The sequence below is a fragment of the Paramisgurnus dabryanus genome, chromosome 21 (assembly GCF_030506205.2).
Source record: "Paramisgurnus dabryanus chromosome 21, PD_genome_1.1, whole genome shotgun sequence".
Lineage (NCBI taxonomy): Eukaryota > Metazoa > Chordata > Actinopteri > Cypriniformes > Cobitidae > Paramisgurnus > Paramisgurnus dabryanus.
The window spans coordinates 24,284,953-24,298,634 of NC_133357.1; the positions used below are offsets into that span (position 1 = coordinate 24,284,953).

Genomic DNA, 13,682 nt, shown 5'->3' on the forward strand with positions numbered 1-13,682 from the left:
ACTGGTTCCATAGCTCAACAAGTAGTGCACTACAAATGCCAAAGTTATAGGTTCACTTCCCAGGAAATACAGATATTTATTGTAAATGGCTTTGCATAAAAGCATCTCCTTACCTCTCAATCACACAGCTTTTTATTCCCCGCCCTTGAATGTCACTGCATCCTCTATCCTGCCCCGCCTCCCATATCCCATAACTGCTGCAGTCTGTTCTCCGCTGGCCCCTCAGCACTATTATAGTGCCGGACTGAATGATGCAAGACTGTCTGTTCAGGTACAGTACTCAGACTTATCTTTCATTTGCTTTATCTGTGTATCAGCCACATTTCCCATCTTTCACTGCTTTCAGTGATATAAAGTTTCCAGGCACGTCTGTTGTTGTGATGTAAGACTTTATCATTGCTGCTGTTCAGTGTGATGGCTATTTTTATGCTCTTTAAAACAGTTTTATATTTTCCTTCTCTAGTTTGAGATCAAGTTTTTGAACAGATGTTATAACTTTTTATGCTTATAGCCAAAGTTCAGAGATTGACTGATTGAACAGTTGTACAGCTTTGAGGGATTTGCTTGTAATGGGATATATAAGCCTTGATAGTATTATCTATTTGTATGTAATGGGTTATATTAGACACATAACATTAAAAATATATTATTATACAGATCAATGTTGCTTCTTTTTTATTTAAGGATGCTAGATTTATTGGTGACAATAACAGTATCAGCTAAAATATTTAATTGTTAGGAATCTAATTTTAAAGTACTCTTATTTCAATTTCCGGTTTAAAATGTAAAACATTTTTATAATCTGGTTATACATCTTTTATAATACACTATTGGGATGTTTTACTCCCCCCATGCTAACAAACAAACAAACTGATTTATATTTGAAATGTTATCATTTTTTTTTTTGTATTTTTGTGTGACATGAAATCAAATATTAAAATGGCATTGCATCATAACCTTAAAATTTGCATAGAAAAAAAACATTATTTGATCATCCTGCTTGGTAATATGCTTTAAAGTGAGGTGTGTTTGGAACCTTATTAATACAAATAATGTGTTGAAAACTTTCTAGTTTTAAACAAACTAAACTATATAACTATACTTCAGTTGTGCTTGTGTATATGTGTGGATGGTGTGTGTATTGTTATCAGCACAGCGTCAGGATTGTGTAGGTATAGGATGACATGAATGACAGTCTGATATCTCCCTCTGGATGTGTTCTGACTCATGACCACATGGCCATCAATACACTGCTGAAGAGGAAGGGTGGATAAAACATGCAGAGTGCTAATAGCCTGCTTTGCTATTAGCTAGATCGCTTACTCATCTCTTTCTGTTCGTCTCTATGGGACGGGATGTCGTCTGAATGGCCATGATTGCTTTCAGAGAGGAAACTCTATACTCCTAGATATTGACCTTCTTGTGCAGCACGATGGTTCAATCTGTTCAATAACAGACTTTATTTGAGATTGATTCTCAAATAATAGTGTTTCAGTCATTTTGCATTCCAAAATCAAAGGAGATTACATTATTTTTTAATTAAGCACCCCTCATTGTCATTACTAAAAAAATACATTCTAATTTAAAAAAGTATTTACCAGTGTACTATTGGTTCCTTTTTGCTAAATTGTAAAATAAAGCACTGTATTACAAGCAATGAGAACTGTTTACAGTAATGATAAAATCTTAATAGGGCTTAAAGAGGAATTTCATGTAAAAGAATAAGATTTCCATGACTTTACATGTTTTGATGTCTTGCGTCTCAGTTCACACATCATTAAACATTACACTGCCGCCTAAAATAAAGTCCATTTAAAGTAATTTCAGAGAATCATTTTTTAACACATTATAAATGTATTTCTAAAGCACATTATAAAGATTGTGAACTATGTAGTTCTGAATTGTGGAGTTTTTTTTTTATAGTTTTCTCACATTTGTGTTCAGGATTATTTGGGCGTGGATAAATGGGATATGAATGATCATTAAAACTCATTTTAAACTTGAACTGTGTTTTCTGTGTCATGTCTCAGGACTCATATGATCCCGGTGAGGGATGATGAAGCAGAGTCCCAGAGAAAGGCCAAATCAAGACAGGCCAGACAGACCCGCAGAGCTACACAGGTATAAAACAGCAGAATGTGTTACTTTTTTAATATCCTATTGTTAAAGCTGCACTATGTAAGATGTCTGGTTTAATTTTGGTTATAAAAAAGACTCTACAAGTCTACAGTACTGTAGGTGTACATTAACATTATGTTTGTAAACATAAAAAAAGAAAACCAGACGGCATGTGACCCAGTCTGTGAAACCCAGCTGAAGTCATTATTTTTAATTTACTGTTTTCAATAGGGATGCACCGATAGGATTTCTTTGGGCCGATACCGATACCGATTTAAACAGACAACTTCTGGCCGATACCGATGCCGATACCGATATTAAACACTTGTATATAATACTATACAGTTGGTCTATTTGCTAGTTTATTTCTGCATCAAATAATTTTTACTGAACATGGATTTGATCTAATTAACATTCAACCAACATAATAAGAGAGGCACAAATTAAGCTAAAACAAATATAAGACGACAGCATGACAACCTTCAAAGGTGGTTTTTGCTATTCAGCATTTATTTTATTAACAACATTAACTCGTTTTTTACATATAATGGATTTCTTTATGCAGTTAATTAATAAACAATCGGTATCGGCCTTTCTTGTGCTAATGCCGATATGCTGATGGTTTCAAATTCATCAAAAATTGGCCGATAAATATCGGCGGCCGATACATCGGTGCATCACTAGTTTTCAACATAAAATCATCCTACATAATATAAAGAATTTTTAAAATATATTCTAGTGAAAATATATTCTAGTGAAAATATGAAGAGTTTGGTTTCAAAATGCAATAAATGCCGTTTTAAAAAATAAAATGAGTTACTGCCAAAATCAGGATTATATCAGGTCAGTATTTAAAAGTTAATTTCCTAATTTTACGCAAAATCCAATATCCGCTGTGTTATTCTGTCATCTTTTCTCCCTTTTTTCCCAAAACGCAATAAATGCCACTCCTCCTTTTCTACAGAATGAAATAAATCCGCTCCACAAATTACAGCGCACCATTCCACGCAATATAAACAAACAATGGCGAGCGTGGAGTACACAGAGTCCAAGTTTTCCTTGTGTACTTTGTACTTCGTGATCAACAAACAAACAAAAACAAAATAATACTTTAACAGAATTGATAAACCTGTGGTTTTCTGTGACGGGAAAGAAACGTAAGCCATCAAAATCTAATATTTACGTGAGAGGCACTCGGGAGACGATCGCTTGTTCTCCCGACTGCATCTAGCTTCTCTCGTGCTAACACATTGACCCCAGGGGATCTTATGATAAACTTTCAATAATTTTACTCAAAGTCAACGAGAATCACAGCTGATCGCTGTGAAAAATGTTAAGCGACGACGTCAAGTATAACCACGCAGCAATGACAGTGTTCCTACTATGACAAAGTAAGTGTTTTGATTAATGCCATTAATGTTTATTTTTTTAATCAGTGTCTACAACTGTTCAACTAAATGAATATAACATGGCAAAAATGAATGCACATTTATACATTGATTGAATAGATTTATAGAATTTTGAAAAAAAAATTATTGCATTTTGTGAAAAAATTATTCGTTTTTATAATAAATCTTTGAAAATCAAGTTATGGATTTGAATTTTATAACCTAAAGATGCCATGTGAAAGTTTGTAACAGAAAATAGTGGTTTTCATCTTGTCACTTTCTTGGTATAGAAAACACGTTTTTACCGAAATTTGTCAAAATGGATTTATTGCGTTTTTGAACCAAACTCTTCATATAACCTTATATAGGCCTATTTAATATTTAATATTGAGTAAGGCCATGTCAAAGATTGTAAAATCAAAGTGAAATCAAACTTTGATGCTCCTAATCTCATTATGAAACTTTAGCCTGGATTTCACAGACAAATCAAGTCACAAATGCTTCTGACTTGCATGCTCAGACAACATTCACAAGCATTATAAACTAAAGGCTTACTCAAGTACAGTACAAAATACACTATACACCAGGGGTCTCATTTATAAAGCGTGCGTACGCACAAAACGGGGCTGGAAACGTGCGTACGTTCCTATGCAAAGGTTGTGATCTATAAAAAAAAACTTGATGAGAGAATGGGCTTGCAGGGTGGGATCTGATGATGATTCATGTACTCACACTGTGATTTATAAAGGGAACATTGCTTGGTTTTATACGTCTTAATCTTTTTTTGAAGTATGCCATTTTTGGCTTTTGTGTGTACGTATGCACAGCTTTATAACCAGGGTTTTCAAAAACCATAGTTAAATTACGGTTAGTGTAGTAAAACCATGGTTTTGCTGACAGGAATCAATACACACAAAAAAACATGGTTACTACACTTTTGCCACAATAAAATCATGGTTAATTTTCTTAAGGGGAGGGTTAATATATAACCTTCATATATTAAAGGTGCTGTGTGTATATTTCTAGTGGAAATTGCACCAACGGTTGCAGTTTCTTTCTAAATGCATAGAAAAGCAATGGTTAGCCACCACAGGACAAACATGTTGTCGTCTGAGACAACATAGTGTCAAAACGCGCTCTGTAAAGTAGTTTGTCCATTTAGGGATACTGTAGAAACATGGCGGCACAAAATGGCGACTTCCATGTAAGGGGACCCGCTGTGTATGTAGATATACTGTAAACGGCTCATTCTAAGATAATAAAAACATAATGGTTAATTATCTAAGGTCTATATACACCACTGACAGAGGTGGGTAGAGTACCCAAAATCTGTACTCAAGTACAAGTACCTATACAAAAAATGTACTCAAGTAAAAGTATCAAATCTAATTATTTACTTGAGTAAGAGTAAAAAAGTATTAGATGAAAAATCTACTCAAGTACTCAGTTACTTCCGATCTGATGGAAAAGAAGCGTAAAAACACTGAATTTTAGACTACTTGGAGGGTTTTTACAAACCTCTCCTTGAAAGTCTCATTGTTCTGCTTATATACAGCTTATAAACCTAGGTTAAAGTAAAGCAGCCTATCTTAGTCCTGCAACATCACATAACGTGTCATTAAAAAAATTTGACAGTTAACTGTGTTTATTTTCATGTTCACAACACAATCTTGGCAGCATCTGCCTTTAAACAAGCAAACAGTAAACAAAAAAGAATGTGTGTGTCTGTTTATTATCATGTTTTTATATGAATAGGTTATTTTCATTGCCATTAAAGTGCAATTACTCAACATAAGCAGCTTGACAAAATGCTTATTTTAGAATTTCAAATGTAACTATTGTTTTTGCAAATCAACTCTACATTTATTATAATATATAATACAGGTTTCTTTAAAAACATACTTTATTCTTTTATTTTCATAAGTATATAGATTCTTTAGGAAGGAATTAAATAAAATCCAGTTTTGATTCGTATGTATTTTCTACACTTAAGTAAGGTGTCCGGTTATTTGTAGGGGAGAACAGGGGCGAAAGTACAATTTTTCAGAAAAACTTAATTTTAAAAGATAATGTTTCAGACAGAGATATATTTTGCTGTGGTCAGTAACTCACAGGTGTGGTCTATCAATACCAGGTGGAATTTTGAACAAATGTAAAATGACTAGTATAATTTCACTTTGAACATAAGTGTGGTGAATTGTTACTTTTTAAACACAACAAAACAAGATAGATTTTCGTGTTACACTTGTTTTTATTAATTATACATGACTATGACATATGTAACTGCAAACATATTTTGTAATTTATCTTTGTAAAAAATTATTAAATTACATTTTCATTTTACATGTCAGTTTTATCAAATGTTTCAAAAGCATCCAACAGTACACACTTAAATTCAACAGTTTAAACACTACGAAAATTAAATTAAATAAAATTAGAATAATATACTGTAAATGGGACAAAAGTAAGTGTTACTTTTGTCACATTTAAACCCGATTTACTTTTATTTTGAAAAACTCTTGAAGTCAAACTTCAGGATGTGTTAGAGCACTAAATAACCTGTAGATTGATGAAACGAGAAACACAACGCGTTATAAGAAAACAATGACCGCTTTTGGAATTTACTTATGGTTGAAAACACCTTACTGGATCTACACGCGGAAAACTGTGAGTAAATAACGCAAATTTGTCAGCTCTGTCAAGGGTTGTAAAGATGCTGTTTGGGATGCAAATGTTATCAGTCCTCTGAGAAAATAGCTTTGTTACTTTCGTCCCGTGTTACTTTTGCCCCGGTTCTTCCATATTATTAATGCAATACGTTGTCAGGACTCTGCCTTGAAGTCTTGTGTTATATTTGTATTTTGTCATGGTGGCAGAGTTCTGGCAGTCCCAGGCCTTATGTGGAGGCTCATGCCTTGTTTACTGCGGCATGTGCCTCCGGTGTCTTGTCATTGTCCCCGCCCCCCTCGTTCTCCTGCTTATTGTTAATTATTACTTACTCCCATCACCTGTTTCCTCCTCGTTATCTTGTTTAGTTTCTCGTATATAATGTTCTCTTGTCCTTGTTTCTGTGCAGGTTCATTTTGTATTGTCCATGTGATCCAGTCGTGTCTATTCTAGTCAAAATATCTAGTCTAGTTTATCTGTCTATTGTGAGTCTAGTTTAGTGTTTAGTCTTTGTCAAGCCTCTTGTTTAATGTGTTTACCCCCTTGTGGGTTTTTGTGTCATAATAAAGTGTTTTCTGTTAAACCCCGACATCCTTTTGCACTTGGGTTCTCTCTCTGCTGTTCCTGACATACGTAACATTATGCTGTTCAAGTTGTTTAGCTTTGTGGGGAAATGATATGGAAATGTGCAGATGTGATTGTTGTTTGTAAGGTTAGACTAATTTTCATTGCTTGTACAAGAGCGCATATGACAAAAACACTCGGACAGTGTGTGACATATGTGACGACTTCAGTGATTAACTTGTTATCTCTGAGTTGCAGGGGTGTGGCTGAAGTGAGTGGTTGTACACCTGAATGTAATCATGTGGCCTTATAAAAGACTGAGACAGAGATGAGAGGACGGCGGGCTGAGTTTGTGCAGATCTTGGGCTGGTTTCGTTTGTGCTGTAGCCTACATTGGAGTCCTGTTGGCTTGGAGAACTCATGAGATATGTGAGATATGGGAGATCACCGCCACCTTTTGATCCATCTTCTATGGGATGGTTGGATTGTTGACTGTCATAAGTGATATACATTTGCACACACTTACTGACACACTGTTTGTCATTTATACAGATTCTTAATGTTATGTCCTACATGTTATATTCTACTAATAAAATTCTACCATTAATTGGAAGTGGTGTGTGGTGACTCCCTTATTTTGTTGTGACTCAGTAAAGATCATAACAAAATGGGGGCTCGTCTTAAAGTGAAATTATATCAAATGAAATTTGATTAATAGTCGGTATGATTTAGGTTTTGAGCTTCTGGTATTGTATTTTTTTTGAGACACATAGATATTGTGTTTAAACCATCTCGTGAGTTTGAAAATAGTCATTAAAGGTAAGTGAATTTTTTTTTTCTTTTTTTACAGGTGATGTATTGTTCATTTTCTCCCGGTAGGAATTAGCAACGCTTGGCGTTGATTTTGTTATTTTGCCTTTTTTATTTTTGTGCAGGCTTTTGGGTGAAGTACACCGCCGTGGTTTCTGATTGGACAATTTGTTCAGTTTGTAAACCATCGGTATTTTGGTGTTTCAAGTCGCTTTGCTCTTGGAAGCTGCATGAAGACTAGGTATATGTTAGTTTAGTGGGTCGGTAGGCAGTTTAGAAGGGGGAGAGTGAATGATTGTTTCACCTGTTTTGGTTCTGAAAGGGAAATAAATGCACTTGCTTTTGGTTTTCGTGTAATAATTTGTAAGAACAGAATGGCGTCTATAGAAGAGTTTATTAAAGCTCCATCAGAGGAGAAATTAAATTCTTTTAAAACAACAATTATGGGACCTTGCAGAGCATTTTAAAATCAGTGAGGTCGATAAGAAAACACGGAAAAAGGAATTGCGATCTGTTGTGAAAAATTGGTTATGTAAAAATAGCCTTATGGTGGTTTCTCCACAGGAAACAAGAGGCAGTGATGCGAAAGGTTCTTCTGATATTTTTTCCGGGTTATCTTTTGAGGAAAGAAAGGAGATTTTACTAATGCAGCAGCTTCACGATAGAGAGTTGATAAAAGAAACTAAACAGTATGAATTGGAGATTGAAAAAATGAGAAATGAGAAAGTGCGCAGACAAAATGAGCTTGATTTTGAAAAAGTTAAAATAGAGGCTGAGAAATCTACACGAGATTATGAACTGCAGGTGGAGCGATTGAGATTAGAAAAAGAAGGGAGAATGTCAGATGTTGGGGAGAGAGGTTTAGGTTTATCTGAAGGGTTTGACTTGGCAAGTAATCTGAGACTGCTTCCCAAATTTAATGACCATGACCCTGATATCTTCTTTTCTCTGTTCGAGACTATGTCTGAAGAAAGAAATTGGCCGAGGTCTATCCGAGTTGTCATGCTTCAGACCGTAATCACAGGCAAGGCACAGGAAGCATTTGCAGCGCTCTCAATGGAAGACAGAAAGGATTATGATAAGGTAAAAGTTGCTATTTTGAAGGCATATGAACTAGTTCCTGAAGCCTATCGCCAGCGATTTCGAAGCTGGAGAAAAGGTGATCGTCAAACTCACTCTGAGGTAGCAAGGGATCTGGTTTCTTATTTTGATCGTTGGTGCGTTGCGTCCGCTGTTGATGATTTTGAAAAACTGCGTGATTTGGTCATTTTGGAACAATTTAAAAATATTGTGCCTGATGACATTGCTACATACATAAATGAAAAGAAGCCAAGGGATGCAATGGAAGCGGCAGTTTTGGCAGATGATTATGTATTAACGCATAGAAAGGTATATAGAGAGGACAGATCAGGTCACCAGAGTGGTAATTTTAATGAAAACCGAGTTGGAGTAAAGAAATTTGAACAAATGTATCCTTCAAAGTCAGAGAACAGTGGTCGAATGAAATCTGACAGAGACTTGGTGTGTAATTATTGTTTTAATCTGGGCCATTGGAAAAATAAGTGCCCTGTTTTGGCTGCTAAGGGAAAGCTGGGGAAAAAGAGATCACATATTAGTCCTGTGTTAGTGACTGACATTTCTGAAACTACCAATGACCTTGATCCTAGTACTTCCATAGAGGTGGGAAAGGAAGTATGTGACTCCAAATTGATAGCCATGGAAAACTTTGTACCATTTATTACAGACGGTTGTGTGTCATTGCCAAACTCTGAGATTAAAATACCAGTTAAAATTTTGAGAGATACAGGTTCATCAGAATCTTTTATTATTGAATCTGTTTTGCCCTTTTCCCAGGTATCAGGTGAAGGGAGGAGTGTTCTAATTAGGGGAATTGGATTAAACACTCTTTCTGTTCCTCTACATAGAGTACACTTGACCTCCGACCTGATTTCTGGAGAGGTATCTTTGGGAGTTCGTCCATCTTTGCCAGTGGATGGGGTTGCTGTCATCCTGGGTAACAATTTGGGTGGAGGTAGAGTCTGGCGAGAGGTGATTCCTCCTCCTGAGGTAGTACCTATTCCAGTTACTGAGAACTCTGATGTTCTGAATCAAAATTTTCCTGAAGTATTTAAAGCTTGTGTTGTGACTCGTGCAAGGAGTCGTGAGATGGCATTGGAGAAACAAGAAGTGTCAAAATATGTGGTGCCTGGTTTATCTACCCTTTCACCAATTTCTCATAGGGAGTTGGTAGATGCGCAGCAGGAGGACCTGGAGTTGCAGAAGTTGTTTGATGCTGTTATTTCGCCTCAGGAGGTAAGAAGTGCTGTGAGTGGATGTTTTATCCAAGATGAGGTGCTTGTAAGGAAGTACGTTCCCTGTAAAGAGACTTTAATGGAGGAGTGTATCATTCAAGTGGTGGTGCCAAAAAAATTTAGAGATGTAGTGTTACAACAAGTTCATGGTGAAGTGGCTGGACACTTAGGAGTAAGGAAGACCTATGATCGAATTTTACGACAGTTTTATTGGCCCCGTTTGAAAAAGGATATATCGTCTTTCATTAGAACATGTCACACGTGCCAGTTGACTGGGAAGCCTAATCAGTTGTTGAGACCAGTGCCTTTGAGTCCTATTGTTGTTACAAGTAAACCATTTGAGCACTTAATAATTGATTGCGTGGGACCATTGCCTCCATCAAAATCAGGGAATGCATATTTGTTGACCATTATGTGTCAGGCAACTCGCTATCCAGCAGCTTATGCTCTCCGGAGTATTACCACCAAAGCGGTTGTCAAGGCCCTAACTCAGTTTATATCTATCTTTGGGATACCGAAGATTATTCAAAGTGATAACGGTACAAATTTTACATCGCGTATGTTTGCTGAGGTTTTGAGGGTGCTTAAAGTGAAACACAATCAGTCAAGTGTATATCATCCTCAAAGCCAGGGTGTGATAGAAAGATTCCACCAGACTTTAAAGTCACTTACTGTGTGGAGCTAAGCCGTGACTGGGAGTTACTGGCTGTTACTGGCTGCCAGGGAAGTACAGCAAGAGAGCTTAGGATTTAGCCCAAATGACTTGGTTTTCGGTCATCGTGTACGTGGACCTCTTTCTGTTTTGCGTGAGGGACTAGGTGAGGAGGATCCTCCGCGAAATTTAGTAGAGTATGTCAATGGTTTTCGTAGGCGTTTGTTTTTGGCTGGATTGAGTGCACAGAAGAATCTTGCTGTTGCGCAAGAGAAGATGAAGAATCATTTTGATAAACATGCTGAAGGTCGTGTCTTTACACCAGGTGATCAGGTGTTAATTTTGTTGCCAACTTCTGGGTCTCCTTTTTGTGCTAAGTTTACTGGACCATATACTGTTCTTCAGAAGCTGTCTGACGAAAACTATCAAGTTGCAACTCCCGGTAGGCGCAAATCTAAGCAGTGTTTCCATGTAAATTTGCTTAAGGCTTATCGTTTTCGAAATTCTGAGGTTCAGCCAACTAAATCAGTTGCTCCTGTTGTCACTGCTTCTTTTGAGTCTTATCAACCTTTTGTTGAGAAAGAAGATATGGTTAAGGAAGATACAGTTGTTCCTGAAGATTGTGTGTTGCTACCTCGATTAAAAAATTCAGAGACTCTTCAGAATTTAGATGTGTTATTTTCACATTTGACAGAGCGTCAAAACAAAGACCTAACCCAGATGTTATTGCAGTTTTCTGGCTTGTTTTCAGATATACCCACCCGAACTCATCTGATACAGCATGATGTTGATGTGGGAGATGCGCAACCTATTCATCAACGTTTTTATAGGGTTCCAGTGAGTAAGAGAGAAGCATTGGAATCTGAAGTTCAATATATGCTTGAGAACAGAATAGCTGTTCCGTCGTGCTCAAGTTGGGCTTCACATAGTATTATAATAAGGTAAAAGTGCCCATGGTTACCAAATGGCCAACAGTGACACACACTTACCCGTGTTGTTTCAGGTTGGAGCTTGAATTCCTTTACGTTGAGCTGTCAGTTCGTTTTGGTGCACAAAGCATGCATCGCATTATGAAACTATTCTTTTTGACCTTTTGTAGTGTAAACATAGACCGAACTTGAGGCCACGCGTAATCTGCCTCCAATAGATTGCATAGGTCATCCTCCGCTTCAGTCATCTCCTTTCATCTACGCGCGCTAAAGGGTGATACGTAGCCACCTCTCGCAACGCACGCAGCCTCTCTAACGTCTCGCAAGACTTTCGAACAAGCCATATAAACTTAAAAAATATATATTCATTAATTCTGCGACAGTAACGCCACCGAATGTAGCGAAGTAAAAGTACAGTTTTTTTCACTAAATATACTTGAGTAAGAGTAAAAAGTACCCATTTTTAAATTTACTCTAAAAGTCCTAGTTTCCCAAAAAAATTACTCAAGTAAATGTAACGGAGTAAATGTAATTCGTTACTACCCACCTCTGACCACTGATATATTAATACAGTTATGTAATTTATATTGCTTTTCTGTCAAGAATGTTACACACTGCACCTTTAACATATACAGTGAGGAAAATAAGTATTTGAACACCCTGCTATTTTGCAAGTTCTCCCACTTAGAAATCATGGAGGGGTCTGAAATTGTCATCGTAGGTGCATGTCCACTGTCAGAGACAAGAAATCACAATGTATGATTTTTTAACTATTTATTTGTATGATACAGCTGCAAATAAGTATTTGAACACCTGTCTATCAGCTAGAATTCTGACCCTCAAAGATGTTAGTCTGCCTTCAAAATGTCCACCTCCACTCCATTTATTTTCCTAAATTATTTGAGGTCGTTAGCTGCATAAAAACACCTGTCCACCCCATACAATCAGTAAGAATCCAACTACTAACATGGCCAAGACCAAGGAGCTGTCCAAAGACACTAGAGACAAAATTATACACCTCCACAAGGCTGGAAAGGGTTACGGGGAAATTTCCAAGAAGCTTGGTGAAAAAATGTCCACTGTTGGAGCAATCATTAGAAAATGGAAGAAGCTAAACATGACTGTCAATCTCCCTCGGACTGGGGCTCCATGCAAGATCTAACCTCGTGGGGTCTCAATGATCCTAAGAAAGGTTAGAAATCAGCCCAGAACTACACGGGAGGAGCTGATCAATGACCTGAAAAGAGCTGGGACCACAGTTTCCAAGGTTACTGTTGGTAATACACTAAGATGTCATGGTTTGAAATCATGCATGGCATGGAAGGTCCCCCTGCTTAAACCAGCACATGTCCAGGCCCGTCTTAAGTTTGCCAATGATCATTTGGATGATCCACAGGAGTCATGGGAGAAAGTCATGTGGTCAGATGAGACCAAAATAGAACTTTTTGGTCATAATTCCACTAAACGTGTTTGGAGGAAGAAGAATGATGAGTACAATCCCAAGAACACCATCCCTACTTTGAAGCATGGGGGTGGTAGCATCATGCTTTGGAGGTGTTTTTCTGCATATGGGACAGGGCAACTGCACTGTATTAAGGAGAGGATGACCGGGGCCATGTATTGCAAGATTTTTGGGAACAACCATTGAAGATGGTTCGAGGCTGGGTCTTCCAACATGACAATGACCTGACGCACACAGCCAGGATAACCAAGGTGTGGCTCTGTAAGAAGCATATCAAGGTTCTGGCGTGGCCTAACCAGTCTCCAGACCTAAACCCAATAGGGAATCTTTGGAGGGAGCTCAAACTCTATGTTTCTCAGTGACAGGCCAGAAACCTGTCTGATCTTGAGAAGATCTGTGTGGAGGAGTGAGACAAAATCCCTCCTGCAGTGTGTGCAAACCTGGTGAAAAACTACAGGAAACGTTTGACCTCTGTAATTGCAAACAAAGGCTACTGTACCAAATATTAACATTGATTTTCTCAGGTGTTCAAATACTTATTTGCAGCTGTATCATACAAATAAATAGTTAAAAAATCATACATTGTGACTTCTGGATTATATCTCTCACGGACATGCACCTCCGATGACAATTTCAGACCCCTCCATGTGGGAGAACATGCAAAAACGCAGGGTGTTCAAATACTTATTTTCCTCACTGTATTTCATGGAAAAATGGTTGAGGTCTTAGGCACCCATAAAGGGTGAGGTGTTCAGTAGTGCAACTGCTCTAGAGTAAAAG

The 13,682-nt window shown here is 37.2% G+C and overlaps 1 protein-coding gene across 8 annotated transcripts in view; it reads left to right on the forward strand.

Annotated features, from left to right (window-relative positions):
- The first annotated feature begins 236 nt into the window (after positions 1-236).
- The window catches only part of ppp1r12b (protein phosphatase 1, regulatory subunit 12B), a 73,449-nt gene continuing 60,003 nt past the window's right edge, over positions 237-13,682 (forward strand). For 7 of the 8 annotated variants that reach the window (XM_065286356.2, XM_065286358.2, XM_065286353.2 and 4 more), the window contains exons 1-2: positions 237-271; positions 2,031-2,121. In XM_065286356.2, the coding sequence (XP_065142428.1) occupies positions 249-271; positions 2,031-2,121 (114 nt within the window). In that variant the 5' untranslated portion in view covers positions 237-248. Of the gene's footprint in view, positions 272-2,030; positions 2,122-6,037; positions 6,174-13,682 lie in introns of those variants that run through there. The other variant, XM_073812965.1, reaches the window with a different exon arrangement.